Raw genomic sequence first — 22470 nt, 5'->3', positions numbered from 1 at the left:
ATTTTCTTTTTTTGTAGTCTCTTTGTCTGTTTTTGGTATCAGGGTGATGGTGGCCTCATAGAATGAGTCTGGGAGTATTCCTTCCTCCACAGTTTTTTAGAAGAGTTTGAGAAGGATGGTTGTTAGCTCTTCTCTAAATGTTTGATAGAATTCACCTGTGAAGCCATCTGCTCCTAGACTTTTGTTTGTTGGAAGAATTTTAATCACAGTTTCAATTTCATTACTTGTGATTGGTCTGTTCATATTTTCTGTTTCTCCCTGGTTCAGTCTTAGAAGGTTATACCTTTCTCAGAATTTGTCCATTTCTTCCAAGTTGTCCATATTATTGGCATAGAGTTGCTTGTAGTAGTCTCTTAGGATGCTTTGTATTTCTGTGGTGTCTGTTGTAACTTCTCCTTTTTCATTTCTAATTTTATTGATTTGAGTCCTCTCCCTCTTTTTCTTGGTGAGTCTGTCTAGTGGTTTATCAATTCTGTTTATCTTCTCAAAGAACCAGCTTTTAGTTTTATTTATCTTTGCTATTGCTTTTTTGTTTCTATTTCATTTATTTCTGCTCTGATCTTTATGATTTCTTTCCTTCTACTAGGGATTTGTTTGTTCTTCTTTAATTCCTTTAGGTGTAAGGTTAGATTGTTTATTTGAGATTTTTCTTGTTTCTTGAGGTAGGCTTGTATAGCTATAAACTTCCCTCTTAGAACTGCTTTTGCTGCATCCCATAGGTTTTGGATCGTCGTGTTTTCATTGTCATTTGTCTCTAGGTATTTTTTGATTTCCTCTGATTTTCAGTGATCTCTTGGTTATTTAGTAACGTATTGTTTAACCTCTATGTGTTTCTATTTTTTACAGGTTTTTTCCTGTAATTGGTATCTGCTGTTATAGCATTGTGGTCAGAAAAGATGCTTGATATGATTTCAGTTTTCTTAAATTTACTGGGGCTTGATTTGTGACCCAAGATGTCATCTGTCCTGGATAATGTTCTGTGCGCACTTGAGAAGAAAGTGTAATCTGCTGTTTTTGGATGGAACGTCCTATAAATATCAATTAAATCTATCTCATCTGTTGTGTCATTTAAATCTTATGTTTCCTTATTTATTTTCATTTTGGATGATCTGTCCATTGGTGTAAGTTAGGTGTTAAAGTCCCCCGCTATTATTGTGTTACTGTCGGTTTCCTCTTGTATAGCTGTTAGCAGTTGCCTTATGTATTGTGGTGCTCCTATTTTGGTTACATATATATTTATAATTGTTATATCTTCTTCTTACATTGATCCCTTGATCATTATATAGTGTCCTTCCTTGTCTCTTGTAACATTCTTTATTTTAAAGTGTATTTTATCTGATCTGAGTATTGCTACTCCAACTTTCTTTTGATTTCCATTTGCATGGAATTTCTTTTTCCATCCCCTCACTTTCAGTCTCTGTGTGTCCCTAGGTCTGAAGTGGTTCTGTTGTAGACAGCATATATATGGGTCTTGTTTTTGTCTCCATTCAGCAAGCCTGTGTCTTTTGGTTGGAGCATTTAATCCATTCATGTTTAAGGTAATTATCGATATGTATGTTCGTATGACCATTTTCTTAATTGTCTTGGGTTTGTTTTTGTAGGTCCTTTTCTTCTCTTGTGTTTCTCACTTAGAGAAGTTCCTTTAGCATTTGTTGTAGAGCTGGTTTGGTGGTGCTGAATTCTCTTAGCTTTTGCTTGTCTGTAAAGCTTTTGATTTCTCCATGGAACCTGAATGAGATCCTTGAACGGTACAGTAAACTTGGTTGTAGGTTCTTCCCTTTCATCACTTTAAGTATACCATGCCACTCCCTTCTGGCTTGTAGAGCTTCTACAAGCTGTTAGCCTTATGGGAGTTCCCTTGTATGTTATTTGTCGTTTTTCTCTTGCTGCTTTCAATAATTTTTCTTTGTGTTTAATTTTTGCCAATTCGATTACTATGTGTCTCGGCAAGTTTCTCCTTGAGTTTATCCTGTATGGGACTCTCTGCACTTCCTGGACTAGGGTGGCTATTTCCTTCCCCATGTTAGCGAAGTTTTCTACTATAATCTCTTCAAATATTTTCTTGGGTCCTTTCTCTCTCTCTTCTTTTTCTGGGACCCCTATAATTCGAATGTTGGTGCGTTTAACGTTGTCGCAGAGGTCTCTTAGGCTGTCTTCATTTCTTTTCATTCTTTTTTCTTTATCCTGTTCCGCAGCAGTGAATTCCACCATTCTGTCTTTCAGGTCACTTATCCGTTCTTCTGCTCAGTTATTCTGCTATTGATTCCTTCTAGTGTAGTTTTCATTTCAGTTATTGTATTGTTCATCTCTGTTTGTTTGTTCTTTAATTCTTCTAGGTCTTTCTTAAACATTTGCATCTTCTTGATCTTTGCCTCCATTCTTTTTTCGAGGTCCTGGATCATCTTCACTATCATTATTCTGAATTCTTTTTCTGGAAAGTTGCCTATCTCCACTTCATTTAGTTGTTTTTCCTGGGTTTTGTTTTATGTGTTTTTTTTGCGGTACGCAGGCCTCTCACTGTTGTGGCCTCTCCCGTTGCGGAGCACAGGATCCGGACGCACAGGCTCAGTGGCCACGGCTCATGGGCCCAGCCACTCCACGGCATGTGGGATCTTCCCGACCGGGGCACAAACCCGTGTCCCCTGTATCGGCAGGCGGACTCTCAACCACTGCACCACGAGGGAAGCCCTTTCCTGGGTTTTATCTTGTTCCTTCATCTGGTAGATAGCCCTCTGCCTTTTCATCTTCTCTGTCTTTCTGTGAATGGGTTTTTTGTTCCCCAGGCTGCAGGATTGTAGTTCTTCTTGCTTCTGCTGTTTGCCTTCTGGTGGATGCAGCTATCTAAGAGGCTTGTGCAAGTTTCCTGATGGTAGGGACTGTTGGTGGGTAGAGGTGGGTGTTGCTCTGGTGGGCAGAGCTCAGTTAAACTTTAATCCGCTTGACTTTTGATGGGTGGTGCTGGGTTCCCTCCCTGTTGGTTGTTTGGCCCAAGGCAACCCAACACTGGAGCCTACCTGGGCACTTTGGTGGGGCTAATGGCGGACTCTGGGAGGGCTCTCGCCAAGGAGTACTTCCCAGAAATTCTTCTGCCAGTGTCCTAGTCCCCACAGTGAGCTGCAGCCCCCCCGCCTCTGCAGGAGACCCTCCAACACTAGCAGATAGGTCTGGTTCAGTCTCCCTTGGGGTCACTGCTCGTTCCCCTGTGTCCTAGTGCGCACACTACTTTGTGTGTGTCCTCCAAGAGTGGAGTCTCTGTTTCCTCCAGTCCTGTCGAAGTCCTGCAGTCAAATCCCCGTAGCCTTCAAAGTCTGATTCTCTAGGAATTCCTCTTCCCGTTGCCAGACCCCCAGGTTGGGAAGCCTGACGTGGGGCTCAGAACCTTCACTCCAGTGGGTGGCCTTCTGTGGTTTAAGTGTTCTCCAGTCTGTGAGTCACCCACCCAGCAGTTATGGGGTTTGATTTTACTGTGATTGCGCCCCTCCCACCGTCTCATTGTGGCTTCTCCTTTGTCTTTGGATGTGGGGTATCTTTTTTGGTGAGTTCCAGTGTCTTCCTGTCGATGATTGTCCAGCAGCTAGTTGTGATTCTGGTTGTTCTCGCAAGAGGGAGTGAGAGCACGTCCTTCTACTCCGCCGTCTTGGTTCAGGGCACATCCACTTTAATTTTGATACATTATAGTGTGTCATTAGGAGAGTAGGAGTACATAGGCGACTTTCCTAATCCCTTCCTCCAGAAGGTCCTTAGTGTCTCTGTCAGGAGCACAACAGTGGACCTGGGTCTTGTCTGATCCAGTGTGACATTTCTAAGACTACTTCCCCTTGTAACCACCACTTCCAGTCCACATCTCCTGTGTTTCTGAATTCACGTGGGAGTAGCTCGTGGAGGAAATGCACTCATTTCGCTGTATCCACGTGATACCTTTTTGTACATTGTAGTGCTCCTCTAGCTCTGGTCAGTGTTACTAAGTCCACCATAGTCAAGTGTCCCGGTTAGGAGATACGTACTGAGTTCTGAAGAAAATTGTCAAATATGTCTCTGCATCGTATGCCAGGAAGCTTCTGTAAGTGAAGGGAGCATCGATAGGGAGGGATGGCAATTGGCAACAGTTTCTGAAAACGGGGTAGCTTGGGAGGCTGTATTCAATTTAGTTTGGACATTAAATGAATTAAAATGGACGTGCTTAAGTTACGAACCCTTGCCTCATCAGTGCTATAAAAACCCCTTTAGCCAGGCTGTAATTTGACTCTCCTCTCTGTAATGTTGTACAATATTCCTATGGTTACAGAGCCTGTATAAGTGGAAGCTAATCATTAGTTTGCTAAATGTGGTTCATGGAACAATTCACAACTCCCAGACCTGCCAAATGCTGCTTGTTTAGTGTCCTGTTCACTCTTCTTGGGTAGAAGTTGATTTGTTCCACAGAAAAATGTACAGTAACATTTGTCTCGTGTCCAGGAACCACAAACTATGGCAGCTCTCCATGCTTCTTGGAGATGCAGAGGGAAAAAGGTCACATTAAGCAAAGTTTTTTGGTACATACACTTCCACAGGAAGAAACCATTAAAGGAGTGGGAGATGGCAAAGCAAGAAAAGAATTAAAGCTGGAGAGGTTTTGGATATTTGGAAAACCATACTTTGTTACTTTTCAGAAATTTGCTGTGACTGAACTCTGGAGTTCACAATTCTATGGCCCCAGAAATAAAATCATGCTCTTTAGGTTCTTCCTTGTTTGTTTCATATGACAAGACAGGCTTCATTATTGCCCAGGATCACCTGCAAGCAAACAGCCATGCTGCCATTAGGAACCAAACGCTTATTGAACCAGGGCCCTATCCTCTCATCTTGCATTGTGTGTTAGGGGAACACACAGAGAGCAGTAGGTACCAGCTGGATTTGTGTCCTTACTTGGGGATTAGGTCCTAAATCCTTAAGCCACTCATGATTATTTGGCCTCTTCCTACTAGGATGAAAGTGGGTTCTTTCCCAGTTAATAGAAAATGTATTGTGCCCACCTGTGACTCGTTCCCCTTCCCAGCTGAAAGGCTGTGGGCCCTGCAGAAGGAACCTCTTTCTTCTCAGAGACTGTCCAGAAAGAGACAGTCTGGTGGCTGTCTCTACTATATCATTTAGACCTCTGAATTGTAAAAAACAGAAAACCTGACCTCAACGAGCTTAAGGAAAAAGGGAATTTATTGGCTTACGTGATGAAAAAGGCATGGCGAGACGCAAGGGCTCAAACCATGTCACCCAGACCTGCTCTCTCTGCCTCTCTCACCTTGGCTGTGTCTGTCAGGCTCTCCTCTCACGCTTCACGCTGTGGCACCTAGAGCAGCAGTATAACTTCCCAGTGCAAGCACAGCAGGAGACAGCAGGTGTCTTTTCCCCTGTCCTGCAAAAGTCCTGGATTTCATGCTGCCCAGTTTTGGACCACCTTGAACCAGTCCCGGGGTCTAGAGACATCTCATTCCCCACCCCTGGAAGGGTGGGGCCTCCCCTGAGTAGGTGTGAGAAAAGGGTAGCAGCCCAGCTGAACAGAGGAACAGGAGCTGGGAGGCACATCGCCAGAAGCTGGATTCCCCCTTCAATGCCCTGAGAGACTCTACTTCCAACCACCTCGCCAGCCAGAAGACGGAGGTCTGCTGGTTTGTGAAACAGTTCAGCCTCTGCCTCGTACTCTCGCCTGCCTGTGTGCCGCTCAGAAAGACTGCAAGGATTATTTCTCTTTTACAGTACACATTTATCTGAAATACACACACTTGTTTGGAAGTCCACACAAGAGGAAACAAAGGAAGAAATGATCAGGAGTTGATATCATTATGGTGGTTTTATTGCACGTCTTGGTTTAGAGCCATTTAAAATAGATAAGTAATGGAATCAAGTCATAGTTTAGAAAATATAAAACCCACAATTCTACCACTCTATCCTCACCACTCTTTTCAATGTAGAGTATTTCCTTTCAGCCTTTGTTCATTTGAGTTTCTCACAAACTTTTAAATCTTTTTTTTTTTTGCTTGACATTACATGATAATTCAGGCATTTTCCATTTTGCTATATAGTTATCATTATCATGTAAATGCAACATGATATTCCATCAGGAATATACCATGATGAACTTAATCATTCTATCATGGGCTGTATAGGTTGTTCTTTTAAAATTTGTTCTCCAAAAAAAAAAAAAAATTGTTCTGCTGTTTTCAAGAGCAGTGTATGTTGAACATTTGGGATGTGTGTAACTTTCCCATGCCTTATCTTATTTCCTGAGGATGGGTTGTGAGAAGTGGGATTACTGCTTCAAAGTGTATAAACCTTTTTAGGACTTGATACGTTTTGCCAAATTGCTTTTCAAATCTGTTGCATTTATCTCATCTGCTTCCAGCAGTTTCTTAGAGGATTAGTTTCATTGCATTTTTGCCAGCAGTAAATATTTGGAGTTTTAAACATTTTTCTAATTTAATGAGGAAAAAATAGGTGTCCTTTTTTACTTTGGATTTCTTTGTTTAGTAGGGAGTGAATGCTTTTATGTATGCTTGGTTTTTAGCTGTATTTTCTGCTCTGTTTTACCCATTGTCTTTTCTTCATTTTAGACCCCAAAACAGCTTCTGAAACAGAAACGGATATCTGCGCCGAGTGGGAGATAAAGACCATCACTAGTGCTTTGAAAACCTACCTAAGGTAGGGACTTTCCATTTGCGGTGCATGATGCCAGCTTGTTGTCATGCAATCAGGAAGAAAGTTTTATTTTCAGCCTCCAGAGAGCTGTTGGGTGGGTGTTTGAGATGTGGAAACAGCTTATGTGTGGGTGCAATCAGCTCAGCTGGTCAAAGCGATTATAAATCATCCCTAGTTGATGGGTTGCCATTGTGCAGTGGTGCTATGAGTGATTTAGGAAGCTTTGCTCTTTTTGAGAAGCCACTATGATGATTAGCCTTTAACAGAACGTCAAATGTGGAATTCCCTGCAATCCCCGAATAATCTGCTAAAAAAACAAGGGATTGCGTATCCTATTCTGTTGAGAATGCGTGATTACATACCCTACGTATTTGGGGAGCTCTGCGCCTTGCACAGATAGAGTATACTGCTGACATTGCTCCTCAAAAATGAGAACTTTATGGCGCTCCTTTTTGATTCCTTCTGCTTAGATTGGAGAATGTGACTTCATTGGAGAGGAGACTGCTTTCCTTGTAATAATACGTGTAATATTCCTGCTACCTCCCACCCCTCCCTTGGTTATTAAGGGAGTGGGTGATTGACCAGGTGCTCACATCTCAGTTTCCCGAGTAGACTGAAGGCCATGCCGGATGTGAAGTATAGGAGTATGATAGTTCTCCACTGTAGTTCTTCTCACACAGGAAAGTGGGGGTCTAGTCTTAAACAAAGAGGAGAACTATAATCACGAATTGCATAAGCATTTGTACAGGTTTGTCAAGATTTAGTTGTCTCGAAAGCCACAGAAAAGGAATTGGTGATGCAGGTTTTATTGGCTGTTGGGGAATTGCTGGAAGGCTCTTGGAGTGAAGAGTGAGATGTCATGCAAGTGATGACTAAGAGTTGAATCAGGGGATCCGATGAGAATAAAATAAATTCTGAACCAAGACTCATGGATCGTCTGTTGAGAAGCTTATCATTTAGACTATCAGTAAAAAACCCTCAAGTTTACAGTTAAACATATTCATAAAACATATTCATATCCCAAATACTACCATTGTAGTTTACACAAAACCAAATGGTAGAGGTTTGTATTTGGTACTTATTTGTGCATGTTGATACTGATTAGCTAATGGACAATAAGTATAAAATATAAATATATTTTAAATAGCAGATAAAATTTGATTGTATCATGCCTAATATTAAGGGTTCTAGTCCTTTGGCATTCTGGAGCAACACTCCATAGTGAATTTGCCACAAAAACACCTACAAAAGTCTTGCATAGTGTATCCAGATGAAGTGCCTAAGGTGCCAGGAAGACGAGAGTTTACGAGCAGGTGCTTGCAAATGTTGGGTTAGTTGCCTGTTTCTCAGACACATCTTAAAATGCTCTTGTGGAGGGCGAGTCAGTGACTGAAAAGGAAATCTCTCAGTTTGTGCTAGACTTTTGCATTAGCACTTTTCTGGTTGTGACTCTATGAGACATAAGTTGTATCCATTCCCTTGAAAAGGAGAAAGAATGAACATTTCAGGTGAAATCTCAGGACCCTTTCAAAAGGGCAACTAAGTTGGACTAAACTGAGTTGCTGTTGTTTGCCTGTGATCTTTGTCTTTGAGAAATGTAATACAGTCTGGCCGCCTCTAGGCTGCTAGGTAGCGAGAATAGGATTGTTTTCATTAAGCTGACTAGTGTGTATCCTTTTATTTCAGAATGCTTCCAGGACCACTCATGATGTACCAGTTTCAAAGAAGTTTCATCAAAGCAGCAAGTAAGTTTTCTTTTCACCACATTTTTAAGGGGAAAGGAATAGATTTTGCTATTTCAAAGAACAGTCAGTGTCCCAAAATAAGTATTACCTAATCCCTCGTATTCTGCGTGTAAACTACCCACATAAACACTCCTGAGACTGTCACAGAATAAAAGCGAAACCAAGTCAGATTGCTAAGGGCCTTGTTAGCACGTTGAATTTACAGTCGAGGGGAAAAACGTCAGAAGTGAGTTTGGGAGTGACAGAGAGGTGAGAAAAGCAAGTTTGCCTTTCTCATTTTGATTATTGGAGTTCTAAGTCCTTGGGTTTTTTTCCAGCCCTGGAGTAGCATTTTTCGGAATGAATCAGACTCTGCCCGTTACCTAAATTGAGCATCGGACGTATTTCCCTGAATCTGGCACCATTTATGTAACTTCCCAGTCCTCTTTCCATCATGGCTTGCATTTATAGCTTCTGATCTTTCTTCAGCTATATCATCTAAGCCCTGAGCGCCATATTACTGGTATTAAAATACATAGGGTTTAGGTACAAGCCACCCTAAGTATACTGGACTCTGTCTATGTGGGGCAGGCCACCTGTAAGGGGCAGTAAGATTCTCTATCAGATTTAAGTCTGGCATGAATCTCCACCGTGCTATTACGTCCATAGCCTGTGCCTCTCCCTGTTTCCTTTAAGCCGTCAGAGTTTGTTTACCCTGGTAGCTACTACTGGCCTAATTTAGGAGTACCTCTGTTCTGGTGGCCTTATCCACACACAGCTGTCCCCATAAAGCAGGAGAAAGACCTGGGAGAAAGCTGGAAGTGAAGGTGCTGTTTATGTGATTTCTTTCTCTGAGAAATTCCAAACCCATAGCAACCATTCTCTAATTAAACCTCACCTCAGTCCTATAAATAGGTGTGATGAGTGCCATCAATGTATTTCCCAGAGAAACGAAGCCACGTACCCAAGTTCAACCAAGGGAACGTGACAGTCCGTGATTTAGGTTATAGGTTGGCAGAAACATTTCCTTATTTTATCTGCCATTCCTTTCTTCTCCCAGGCTGGTTGTCACACATGACTTGAGAATAACTGGACATTTCCCTTGATGTCTTTGATGCTGTCTCGAGGTGTTATTTTGATATTTGAGACCCTTGCAAGGCTGTTCATGTACAATTTGTTTATCCCTTGACGAGTGCATAAAGTTCCTTCCTTCCTTGAAACGAAGCTGCCACTCTGTATAGCCAGCTGCTCCCGAGTTTGTTCCTGCTCCAAGTATGCAGTTGACTGGCTCCATTTCATCACGTCATCATTTCAGCGTGAACTTTTTGACGGTCATTTGTTTTTCATAGTTGCTTGTTCACATCTTTATTTAACAAACATTTATCGGGCACCGGCCACATACCTATCACCGTGTTAGGCACTGGCTAGAAGGGAAAATGGAGGCCCAGAAGTGTTAACTGACTTGCTACAAGTCCCTTGCTGAGAACCTCAACTTTTTGATGCCTGTTGGTCTCAGAAGGTAATTTCTGATTTTTTAAGTGAGAGCAGTCATGTTTCTTAATGAACTCTGTTACGGAAAGCAGCATTAAAAGCACTTTTAGATCTACTCAGTCTAGTCACAAGTACACAGAACAGGATCTTACACCTCTGAGAAATCCTCAGTCTCTTGTTCCCAACATTTGGTTTCCTCTGATTTTTGTCTTATAAACTGGTTTAACTGTGGCCCTGATCCAGTATCGCCTCCCTCCTTCCTTCACAGAGCTGGAGAACCAGGAGTCACGGGTCTCTGAAATCCACAGCCTTGTTCATCGGCTCCCAGAGAAAAATAGGCAGATGTTACAGCTGCTCATGAACCACTTGGCAAAGTAGGTTTAAGACTGATTGCTGGCCTTTCTCTCAACCCTGGAAAGTTCTTATCTTAGCACTAAAGCTGGTCTCAGTTCTGCTTATGTTTCCTTCTCCCACTGTTGCATCAGGTATGCTGGAGGCTCAGGAAAGAAATGTGGGAAATATTAACTGCAGTGGGTAACAGCAGCACATGCCAGATGGGCTTTGCAGCGGAGGCTGGGGAGGTGCCCAGGCCACCAGGCCACCAGGCCACCAGGCAGAGTTTGCAGGGCGGTTTGTGTTCTTGTGATGATCAAGGCCAGTAGGAGTGTGTTCTCCATGATACCAGATCACCAAACAGATTTTTCAGGAGTTACATGTTCTTGTGATGATTAAGAGCAAACAGGAATATGTTACAAGTTTACAGACCTTGGATTTGGAATAAAGAGGCCTGGCTTCTAGAGTTGATTCTGTTCTTAACAAGCAACTTAACTAGCCCTGGACAAGCCACTGACCCCTCGATTCCTTAGTTTCTTCATCTGTCAAATATGGATAGTAGGCTCCCCCTTCTCTATAATGTCATTGATTTTAAATGTTACATGTATTAAAGCCTTTGAAGAAGTATAAGGAATAGAGGAGAATCAAAGAAAGTCAGTGGGGGCCTGATTTTCCTGCTCGGGATAGTTATACTCTTGGAATGGTTTGGATTTTTTGTGTATTTACTGTTGCCTGAGCTGCTTTGGATTGGCCTTGCTGATGATACCCCTTGCTGTATCAGGCACTACATGTGTGGATGTTCTAACCTTCTCTTAACTTTGATGGATGTTCTTTATTGGAGACTAGCGCATAAGAAAAGACAGACTGTAACAGTTAACCGAAATTGTTAAACTCTGCATGCTGTGGAACTGACGTGTTATAATTTCAGCGCTTACCCGCACTTTGTTCTGGCGTTAAGTCATGTCTTTGGGATAATTTGATACTCTGCCGAGGGAGATTATGATTTGTTTTCATGTTTCTAGCAAGCACTTGATATTTTGGAGAGAGAGTATAGATGTTACCATAAAGATTTCCATAGGTCTTAATGATGAAGGAACAAGAGTTTTGCATGCTGGTGAGAAGCAGTTAGGCTGAGTAAAGGGTTGCTCCATTCCAGGTCACATGTTTTTTCTTGCCATGCCATCTCTGAACTGCATGTTTAGAAACAATTAAGTGTAGCTGAGAACATGCAAATTTTCAAGGAGTATATGCACCTCCCCCGCAAATGTCAAAGAATCCTGATGAGTGTGTTTAAAACAATGGGAACTGGGCTTTAAAAAGTAACTCCAGATGCTCTGACATGACGGTGTGGTGCCTGTTCCACACAAACCCAGTCAGGCATTTGTGAAACGGGAAAGCTGGCTTAGATCTTAGTTGCACACTTGAAGGGCCTGCACCCAAACAGAGGAAGTTCCAGGTACATCGTCCAGCCAAGCACGTGTGACGATGCTGCTGACTGTTTAATGCCCTCCATGGCTTAGGGAGGCCTCCATGGCTTCTGGGAGCAGCTAAAGAAGGGATAGGAAGCAGCTGAAGGCAGTCAGGCTGTTCAGGCTGTGCAGTGTGATGAGAGATTAATTGGACTGAGAGAGAGCAAGAGTCATTGGTGATGCAGTAAAGCCAGAACTGAATCTTCCCATTTTTAAAATGCCCTGAGGATTGTTAGGAATCCTAAAGAAAAAGAAATAGAAATAAAAAAATCCAAAACCCTTAAGGTGGGTATTGGACCAACGAACCTGTTCATCTCCTGGCGGACGCTTCACTTTCTCCCTCTGGTTCCACCCTCTTCTCTCCCAACCCCATTAAGTTCAGTCTTTGTCCCTAAGCCCAGGAGAAGTACAGCTGGAATGTGCATGTTAAAGCTACGGCCTTGACTTTTTGCCTTCTAAAGAATTTAAACCAATGTTGTTGCTGGAGTATTTATTTTATAGCATTTCTGGAGCATTGTGTGTTATCTTTGATACTTAACAGTGATTTTCTTTGGTTCTGTGAGGTTAAGTGGCATTCCTTTGTTCATGTGATCCTTAAGAAGTCTACATATAGACAAGCTCTCATGGCTGTAATGTGAGTTGGTCATGATGGTAGAACACACAGACTCCCGTTACCAGCGTGCTGTGTTCTTGGTCTCTGGAGCCTCTAGATTTAAAATGTCCTGGAGGAGATGAGTATAAATGAGCACTGCTGAATCCAGTAAGGAGTATTTACTTCAGTTTGAAAAAATGTTTTGGCACCCAGAGGAGTTCTAAGATTCTACGTAAACTCTCTATTCTCATTTACAGCACTGTCCTATTTTAAAATCGAACAGGAAGGGAAAGTTAACTTGGGACAAGGGGTTTGTCTGTTTCATTCCTGTTTTCTCAGGTTCAGACTTACCCAAGGATATGCCTGAGCTATTGTTCCTCTGGTCTACTTACTTAATGGTCAGCTTCCTTCCTAAGTTTTGGTTTCAGGGTTGGTTCTGCTGGAAAACCTGGTGTTTACTTCTCTCATTACTTACTGTGTTTGCCCTGTACATCCCAGGCATCTGGTTCAAAGGGAAGATATTTTGTGTATTTTTTTAAGTACTCTTTTGAAACACTTTACGAAATTGATTTCCTTTAGCTGTGGAGGAAGAGTTAAGACATTTTATATTTAATCCCAAGTAGAAATACATTCAGAGGGGAAAGAATAAAAACTCCAGACCTCCACGCAAATGATTACCAGGGTACATCCAAATCGCAGAGCTCTTGGATTTGTTTCAGACCTCAGAGGGAACATAAAAATTATAGGCAACTCTGCACATATTTTTGTTGTCCCAGCTTAAATCTACTATGAAAATTAGATGTTTTCTATTTGGAACCTGGAATCTAGTATACAGTCTGGAGTCATGTACCTCAAAGGATGGTTACACTCACCTCGGGTGCTTGTTTGCATTGACATTTACATTGCTGGGCCCCCGCCTTGATCTGCTGAATTGGACTCTGCCTGGGACTCTGCATTTTTAGTTTACTTCCCAGGCAAACAGTCTTTTGAGAACCACTGGCCTAGAGAATGGGCCATATGCAGGGATTCTCTAGGAGGGAGAAATGGTATTGAGAGGAATGGATTGGAATTTAGGAGGTTATTAGAAGAAGAGAAGAAGAAACTCAAAGCAGTGAGTTCAGAAAAGGAGATTTTATTTGCATAATTAAATTACTAAAAAAAAATTGGTTGTGATTTCCCATGTCTCTACAATTATTCGCCTTTCATTAACTTGAGTGTTCAGCAAATGACTTTGTTTTAAAATCACACACAAAGCATTTTTAATAATAAAGAAAATTGCCCCCAGCTGGCTTTGGGACCTTGTGGAAATCATTCAACATCTCTGAGCCTGGTTTTGTGACTTCCCTTCCAATCACGTGAATCTGTGTTTTCGTCAGATAGAAAGGGGGCAAAAAAAGAAAAAAATTCCCAATCTTATAATTGTAGAAGGAAATAAGAGTAGATGAGTAATAAAGACTAATTTCATGGTAGCTCCCCAATGTTTGCATACCATTATGACTCCAAGTACGCTGTATATCCCCACACATACCATTCACAGTGGCTCATTGGAACTTTATTACAGTGTTTATGCTGCATGGGAGGATTTCAAAGAGCTCTTCCTACATCCGGAATGGCTATTAACAATACCTTTTCACAGCTGGTTTTCCCGAAACACTTACTGAGAAATAAATCTTAGTCTCTTTTCTTTTTTGAGGCAACTACTCCTTTGTTGCCTGGTGTTGTCAGGAAGCCAGAGCCCTTTTCTTGCTTCTCCAAAGAAGAATTGTATCATTTTAGATGCTTCGGGCTGCAAGAAACAGAAAATCCAATTCACAGTGGCTTAAACAATAAGGGAATCTGTTGTGTCATTACACAAAATCAGTCCTGAGGGTTGGTTAATTTCTTGGCTCATGAAATACTTGTGTTATTTCCACGGTCCTGCTCACAGCCAGCTTCACTGTGTTGGCTAGCTCCTTTTAGGATCATAAGATGTTGTGTTGCATATCTGCACCTGAGCGGTTGTCCAGGGCAGTAAGGTATTACAGTTGATCCCTGAGCAGCATGGGTTTGCACTGTGGGGGTCCACTTATACATGGGGTTTTTTTTTTCCCAATAAATATGCACTGTTTGTATGCATAATGCAATATGGTTGAATCCATGGGTGCGGAACCACAGATATGGAGCGCCAACTATAAAGTTATATTAGGATTTGCAGCTGTGCAGAAGTATGGTTCAGGGGTAACTGTATTTCTTCTCTGAGTCTCTTTTTAAGAGATGTGATGATACTTTTCCCAGAAGTTCTCCAATAGACTTCCTATCACATCTCATTGGTTTGAAGCATTCACTAGCAAAGGGAATGGGACCACTGTGATTTTTTTACCCCAAACAGGATTTACCTGGGTCATTTGTGGGAGGCATGGATACCCATATAAAAGCAGGGCTCTGAGTAGGCAACTCATAGTGCCTACTGCAAGTAATCCAGGTAAAATAACATTTAACAAAGAGTATTAAGTCTCTTGAATGATCTTTGCATGGTGTGCTAACTCGATCAGGACATGTGGGACAAGACCAGTTTGGGAGGGGAGATGAATACACCTGCCATGTGGGCACATATACCCTGAAACACCAAGATTTGTGGGGATGGAGGGTGAGAGAGAGAAATGAAGAGGGCAGAATCAACTTGAGTCCCATTGCCACTTGCTGATTCTCTACTGTTCTTTTCATTACCCAATTGCTTAATGTTTACTTGGATAATCTGTTACGTGTGACTTTCCCAAAAGGACAAAATTCTGTAGATTGCAAGGATCAGGAAGGAATATTGTGGGGCAAAGGCTTGGCATACAAGTGAGACCTTATCAAAATAATAGGTAGACGCCATTGCTGTGAGTTATCCATGGTTGAACATCCAGGGGCTTGGCTGTTTTCTCCATCCTGTGACTGGAGTTTGAGTACTTCCAGGCATCCCTGCAAGTCAGGAAGGACGTATTCACATTTCCTTCATGATCTAGATGCAGAGTGAATTAGGTTCATGTAAAGATGCCTGTGGTTATTAAAAAAAAAGAATCATTGCTAGGCTTTGGCACCAAGGAGGATGGGCCCTGGTAGTTAACTAGCATCCCTTAAAGTTCTCAAGAAAGGGTCCAAATAAAAGGAAGTGACTACTTGGCATTAGCATATATCTTATATATACTCTACTGTGCCTTCTTCCTCCATCCCAAGTCTAGACGATAAGATTTAGCTTACTGGAGAGCTGTTGAACATACAAGAAGCGCTTCTTATTTCCTTGCCATCAAGAGTAGTCCAAACAAAATAGCCGTGGAATTTTACAAAGCACATTTAAAAGAAAACAGTACTTTTGAGATGATGTCTTTCTAAGATGGAAAGCTCCGGTGAACTTCTCTGGCAGCCTTCCCTTGGCCATACACCCTGGCTTCGGAACCTTTCTTTTCTCTAGTAACCACTAGACACCCACGGCTGCTGGCACAGAATTGCTTGGCTGCCGGGCCACGGGTGTTGTGGGCTGATAGCCCCCCAGAGCCACGTTGACCACATTCTCCAGGTCCATTTGGCTTCTGCCTCACTGACTCCTACCCTGGACCGATAGTTCTGGTGATTTTAACCCCTATCTTTTTTTTTTTTTTTTTTCGGTACGCGGGCCTCTCCCTGTCGTGGCCTCTCCCGCCGCGGAGCACAGGCTCCAGATGCGCAGGCCCAGCGGCCATGGCTCACGGGCCCAGCCGCTCCGCGGCACGTGGGATCTTCCTGGACCGGGGCACGAACCCGTGTCCCCTGCATCGGCAGGCTGCGCCTCAACCACTGCGCCACCAGGGAAGCCCCCTCACTATCTTTTGAATCTGTCCACTTTCCTCCGTGTCCATCAGTACGTCCCTAGTCCGAGCTGTCATCATCTCTTCCCCAGGCTGTTTGCAAAGGCCTCTTGCTGGCTTGCTCTAGCTGGTGGAGCTCTGGCTCCCTGCCAGGCCGCAGAATGCATGCTCTGTAGCAGGGGAACTTGGAACACTGTGGATCCCAACTTGTGATTCCCCTGCTTAAAAAAACATCAAAGGCAGCTTTCCCCTTGCTCTTAAGACAAAACTCTGGATATGGCCTCCAGGACCTTCTCCGGACTGGACCCTTTCAGACTTTGCAGCCTCGTCTGTGTCCCTCAAGATCACACTGCATCGCTGCTGCATGGTGCACAGTGGACGCGCATGAGTATTTGTTGGGTAGAAGCATGAAGCATCTCTTAACCATCTCTCAGCTATCCTCTTCCCTGCTCCCTCTCTTTTTTTTTCCCTCTGTTTGGAACGGCCCCTCCCCACCTTCTGCCTGCCAAAGTCTACTTCATTCTTTAGCCTCAGCTCCAATGCCACTGCCTACAAGAATCCTTTCTGCCTCAGGTGCCCTCTTGCTTTCCTGAACTCCCATAGCCTTTGCCTATTCCTGTCTTTCAACGTGTGTCACATTCCGCCTGTGGGACAGTTCACAAGGTATGTATCTTCTCACTCCTACTAGGTCATAAGCTCCCGGGGGACAGGCAGTCTGTGTCTTCCTTTATCTTTGTGTCTTACCTAGAGGTTGCAAACAAGGGCCTCTAGCCAGAGCAGCCCACACATGTGCTCGATTTGGTATTGTTGTCCCCCACATCGCTGTTTTAAAAATTTGGACAGGTTTCCAACATTTTTAACAGGGGTCATTTTACTTGGAAAAATTCAGATCTCCTTGCTAGCAATTGGCTGGAAGTAAGTGAGGGCCACACCGCATCCCCCTGGGCATGCCTTCTTCGGTTTGCCTAGTTCCTAGTAGTCCCTGTTGTGCCTGGCCATGGGGTAGACATTAGGGTGTTCAGCCCTTGACCTATCTGTCTGCTGATCCCAAAAAAGGGACTTGATATTTGGTGATCACATCATGAACAAACAGAAATGAGCTGGGAGAATTATTTCCCTGACCAGCTCTGTTTTCTTCCTGAAAGATTTATTATTTTTGATAGATTGGAGATCCCTGGAAGAAGTGAGAGATACTGCTTCCAGGCCTGTTTATGTGTTTGGGGCAGGGAGAAGAGTGTATTTTTTTAAGACTAAGAATGGGATTCTCAAAGGACCTTCTCTAGCTATTGTTGGCAGAGCCAAAGGAAAATCTATTTAAAGGGACACTGCAAAGAGGACAAACACATATTTTAAAGCAAACAGGCAACTTAGCACTTTAAATTAATGGAAATGCAGAAGAAATCAGAGCTCAACCCCTATTCAGCCTACTTGCCAGACTTTCACTTACTTTCAACCCAGGAATTTCTCTCTTTTGTGGCCTTCCAGCCTTCAGGGTTAGGAGAAGGAAAGACACAAGTTCAGTTTAAATTTTTTGCTATAAAAAAAAAAATCAAAATTCCTGAATTCAGGGAACTAAATCTTTCACATCATAAGAAATGCCCATCGTGAAAGGGGAAATGCTCAGCTTCAAGCTGTGAACACTCAGCAGTCTTAGAGCCCCTTTGATTTGGGTCTCTTGTTTGTTTTGATTTGTTCTGCTTCTGTTTGGGTGAATTTTTTCAGTGACTTTCCTGGTTTTTGATACACCTTTGATACTTCCTTTTCTGAACCCATGGAGTCACCTATAGAGTTCCCTTTCAAATTCAGGGAGGAGCAAAGGAGAGGATGCTATGTTTTCCTCTCTTAGTGGCTGCCCTCTTTTACTTCAGGGTCTTATATACGTGAGAGTATTAACAAGCATGGACACGACTTTGTTTCTTCTTTGCCAACCCTTATCAGAGCCAGATTTCTTTCCGTCCCTCCTTCCCTCCCCTGCTCCTTCCCTCCCCCCTTCGCTCCCTCTCTTCCTTTTCTGATTTTGAGTCCTCTCCCTTTTTTTCTTGGTGAGTCTAGCTAAAGGTTTGTCTGTTCTGTTTATCTTTTTAAAAACCAGTTCTTAGTTTCATTGATCTTTTCTCTTTGTCTTTTTTAGTCTCTCTTTCATTTATTTCCGCTCTTTTGAGCCAGATTTCTTATGTGTTGGCCATGGGGGTGGTTTCATTAAGTGTCATTTGGTGGAGTGTCAGTGACTAACTGATTCACTTGCACTGTTTTGAGCACTGAAGCCCTCTCTTGCCGTATCCTCTTTGCATTGCATGGTGAGCATTATCTGTGATATTTATTTTCTTACACTGACTGGTTTTCCAACCAGCTCACAGCTATTGTAGCGCAAATGTGGCAGCTGCAGCGAGGCAGCTGGCAGACTTCAGGGTAATTGCAGTTCATCTGTAGGTGCTTGAGAGCTCAGTGATAAAGAGAACATTCTGGAGCCAGACTGCCTAGTTTTGCTCATCTCTTCTGAAACCTGTGTGAAGTACTTCAGTTCTTCATGCCTGAGTTTCCTCATCTGAATAAGGAGATATAATAATTGTATTAGAAACATTTAAATTTAAATCAGATTCTCTTGGCTTCTCCTGTGCGTATTTCAGCCACCACTGTGGTGACCAGTTGTGTAGCCTCCAACTCGTTTCACGCAGGTGCAGCCTGATAGCTGGTAGCCTCATGCCCTTACCATGTGCCTCCTGCCTCTTACCGCCCACCCGCGGGAGACATGACACAAAGTGCCGTCCGCATGTGTACAACCTGGAAGCAAAGGAGTATTAAAAAAAGCAAAGGAGTATTAAAAAAATAAAACTTTGACTAATGGGAGGTGAGAGCTGGGCATACTGAATAGCAGTCATTAGGTAGCCTCTCGGAAGATGGTCCCCAGAGATGGAGCAGGTATTGGTGCTTGAAGCAGGTAGGGGTTCGCTTGTCTGCCTCCTTCCCCCTGAGAACCCCCAAGTAGAATAGAATAGTGTCATATAAGCCGTCACCTCAGACTCTTCCTTCTGGGAAACCTAAAGACAACAATAGCACCTACCCTCTTAGAGTCATTGTGAGGGTTGAGTTAATTCATCCACCTAAATCTCTTAGATGAGCATCTAGCACGTAGTATAATGTAGGCTTTCAGAGAAATCAGGGGATGGAGGAAGGAGGGTCATGGAACTGTACCTGAAGGTGAGGGAAGATGGAGAAATTGTTCTAACGATTAAACCAAAACAAGGCATTCATACGGAAGGGACGGGGCTCTCTTCACAGTTTTGTTCTTGGCAAGCAAAACCCTTAGGGCTGAATGCCGAAAACATAGCACACATGGCTCTTACCCACTTGGGAGATTTGCCTGTGTGCATATGTTCACTTTTGCTGTGCTTTTGTTTTCTTGGCAGTTTGTGTGTGTTTGGGCCAAAGGGCTGAGCATCTATCTCAGTCTTCGTAGCAAAGGGTGAGCCAGCATTGGGTCAGCTGGGAGAAAGCCATTGATATCTGCTTTCAGGTCACACCTTACACCAAGCCTTACAGTTCCCTGTGAGTATTCGGAGCTTTTCATGAGTCACATGCGCTGTGGAGTGGTGCACCTGTTTGAAACAAGCTGTGTGGTGCTGATTTCCACGGGAGGTCAGCAGCTTCTCACCCTCACCCTCCTGCTTCTTGGTGTCGCAAGGCTGATTTCATCTCAGAAGCAGCTGTCTTTGCTGCAACTTAATAACTCTTAATTTCCTGGAGAGGGAGCGACACGTTTTTATCATGAAGAGTCATCTTAGTCTGCACGGTCTGGAAATTTCCACTCATCTTTGTGATCTTTGAAATGTTTCTCTTTGTGGAAGAGTCTGACTTATCTTCTTTCTTACTCAGTGTGACTGCCTTTCAGATGCCATTCCCAGATTAAAGAGTCTCATCCAGTGTGAGAACGGTTCTCTTTGCCTCCGGTTTACCCCTTAGTGTAGTCTTCACATGGGTCCCCCTCCCTGAGTCACTGAAATCTGTAATGAAGGATTAATCTACACTCTAAGAACCGTTGTACATGTATTTGTCTTCATTCTGTCTTGGTAAACACTTTGGCAGTTTAACTCAAAAAGGGGATTTGAAGAAATGTTAAGGCGATTTGAGTTTTGGTATCTATCTTTTCTGCTTTCTCACATGTATTGAAATGCTTTTGTTTAAGCAGTTTAGCATGCTGATTTAGTGTTTCCACTTTGGTATTGTAAGTATAATCTTCTTGGTTCTGTGCAAGGTGGTAGAGGAACCCAACACGTCTGGCTTGTTGGTCTGCTGCAAGACTCTTCCTGTTCACTTGGAGGTGCATAGGATTTGATAGAACAGAATCACTGTTTTATTAAAGTCAGGATTTCAGTGAGAAAATGGGGTAACCCTAAGGCCCCAAGGAAGAATTGGTGTATTAGGTCTTTAGTTGTAAGAAACAGACGTCAACTGTGGCTAATTTTCAAAAAAGAAGGGAATTTACTTACAGTCTTCTTGGAGTAATTGAAAGCAGAGTTGAACCGTCAGACATTGGAACACAACTTCAAGGGCCCTTACATGCCTCACATCCTACTCCATGTCCCTACACCATTCACTCTTCTCTTCTAGATGACTGTCTCAGATGTTGCTTCCTGTTTCACTGAGAAAATAGATGCGACAGGAGAACGTCCACAAGCCACCACACCTACGCCCATGTTCCTGTCTTCTCTCCATGGGTGATAGAAGAACACTCAGTGCTTCTACCTAAAGGCAGTCCCATCACTGGGGCACTAGAGCCGATCCCCGATTGCATCCAGAAGGATTTGGCTCCAGTAGTTTTGCCCTCTATTTCCTTCATCATTGACTTTGTAGTTTCTGCTGAATCTTTCTCATCAGCACTTAGAATTTCTGTGATCCTTTACGAATGAAGAACAAAAACAACGAAACAAAAAACCTTTCTAGATCTTGCATCCCTTTCTCGATACCATTCCTTTTCTCTGTGCTCTTCTCAGCAGAATGTCTTAAATAGTTGTCTGTGTCACCGTGTCCAAATCCTCTCTTGAACCTACACCATTCGGGCTATTTTTTTTTTTTTTTTTTTTTTTTTTTGGCTGCACTGGGTCTTCTTTGCTGCGCATGGGCTTTCTCTAGTTGCGGCAAGCGGGGGCCGCTCTTTGCTGCGGTGCATGGGCCTCTCATTGTGGTGGATTCTCTTGTTATGAAGCACGGGCTCCAGGCGCGCGGGCTTAGTAGTTGTGGCTCATGAGTTCTAGAGCGCAGGCTCAGCAGTTGTGGCACACGGGCCCAGTTGCTTCGCGGCATGTGGGATCTTCCCAGACCAGGGATCGAACCCGTGTCCCCTGCATTAGCAGGTGGATCCTTAACCACTGTGCCACCAGGGAAGTCCCACCACTCGGGCTTTTACACCTACTGCTCCACTGAAATGCCTCCTGTTGGTGTTGCTAAGTCAGTTTCAACTTACCTTCCCTGATGGTTCTGAAGGACTTAACACAGTTTCACACTCTCTCCTCCTTGAAATGCGTTCTTCACTTGGTTTCCAGGTCATCATACTCTCCTGTTTTTTCCCCCTACCTCCTTGGCTGCTCCTTTTCAGTCTCATTTTCCGTGCCCTAGGATTTATTCGCTCCTTTGATCCTTAGACCTGCTCTGCCCACTTTCCCTCCTCTCTCTCCCCAGTGAGGTCTTGCTCTAGGATTACAACCTCCAGCCCCAGTGCTCCCTACCCACTAGCACTGTTTAATTTTTTTCCATAACATGTATCACCATCTAATATACTGTATATTTGACTTATGTATTTATTGTTTTCTTCTCACTGAAATGTAAGCTCTGTGAGGATGAAAATTTGTCTGTCTGTACACTGCCTGCAACAAAGCTTTGCACGTAGCAGGAGGAGCTCTCCATAAATATTTGTTGAATAGTGAATGAAATAAAGGGTGGAAAATATCCGGGGAACTAATGGGGGGCCCTGGAGCACTACCTTTTGAATGTCTCAACTCTGAACACCTTTGTCTTCTTATGATTCCACTACAGGTTAACGTTACTAATGAAGAGAGCATAATGGCCTCCCTTGGGTAATGCACTCACTTCTGTGGCGAGGTGGTAGTGGGGTACTCAGCTGACATTCTTGGTAGGACCACATCTAATGGGAGAGGGGCAATCCAAGGAAAAATTGGAGTATTTGTCTTTCTCTGTCTGACTTATTTCACTTAGTGTAATACCCTCTAGGTCCATCCATGTTGTCACAAATGGGAAAGATTTCATTATCTTTTATGGTTGAGTAAAAATTCCAGTGTGTGTGTATGTATCATATCTTCTTTATCCATTCATCCATCATTGAGCACTTAGTTTACTTCCGTATCTTGTCTGTTGTAAATAACGCTGCAATG

General features: G+C 43.1%; 1 protein-coding gene across 2 annotated transcripts in view; it reads left to right on the top strand.

Moving 5' to 3' along the window:
• Positions 1-22470, top strand: part of ARHGAP26 (Rho GTPase activating protein 26) — a 479016-nt gene that overhangs the window by 293158 nt on the left and 163388 nt on the right. For both annotated transcript variants that reach the window (XM_082835995.1, XM_082835996.1), the window contains exons 15-17: positions 6585-6672; positions 8356-8414; positions 10153-10258. In XM_082835995.1, coding sequence (XP_082692121.1) covers positions 6585-6672; positions 8356-8414; positions 10153-10258 — 253 coding nt within the window. The remainder of the gene's footprint in view (positions 1-6584; positions 6673-8355; positions 8415-10152; positions 10259-22470) is intronic.

Source organism: Leucopleurus acutus (assembly GCF_964270905.1).
Source record: "Leucopleurus acutus genome assembly, chromosome: 3".
Classification (NCBI taxonomy): Eukaryota; Metazoa; Chordata; class Mammalia; order Artiodactyla; family Delphinidae; genus Leucopleurus; species Leucopleurus acutus.
This window is presented reverse-complemented; position numbering and strand designations above follow the sequence as displayed.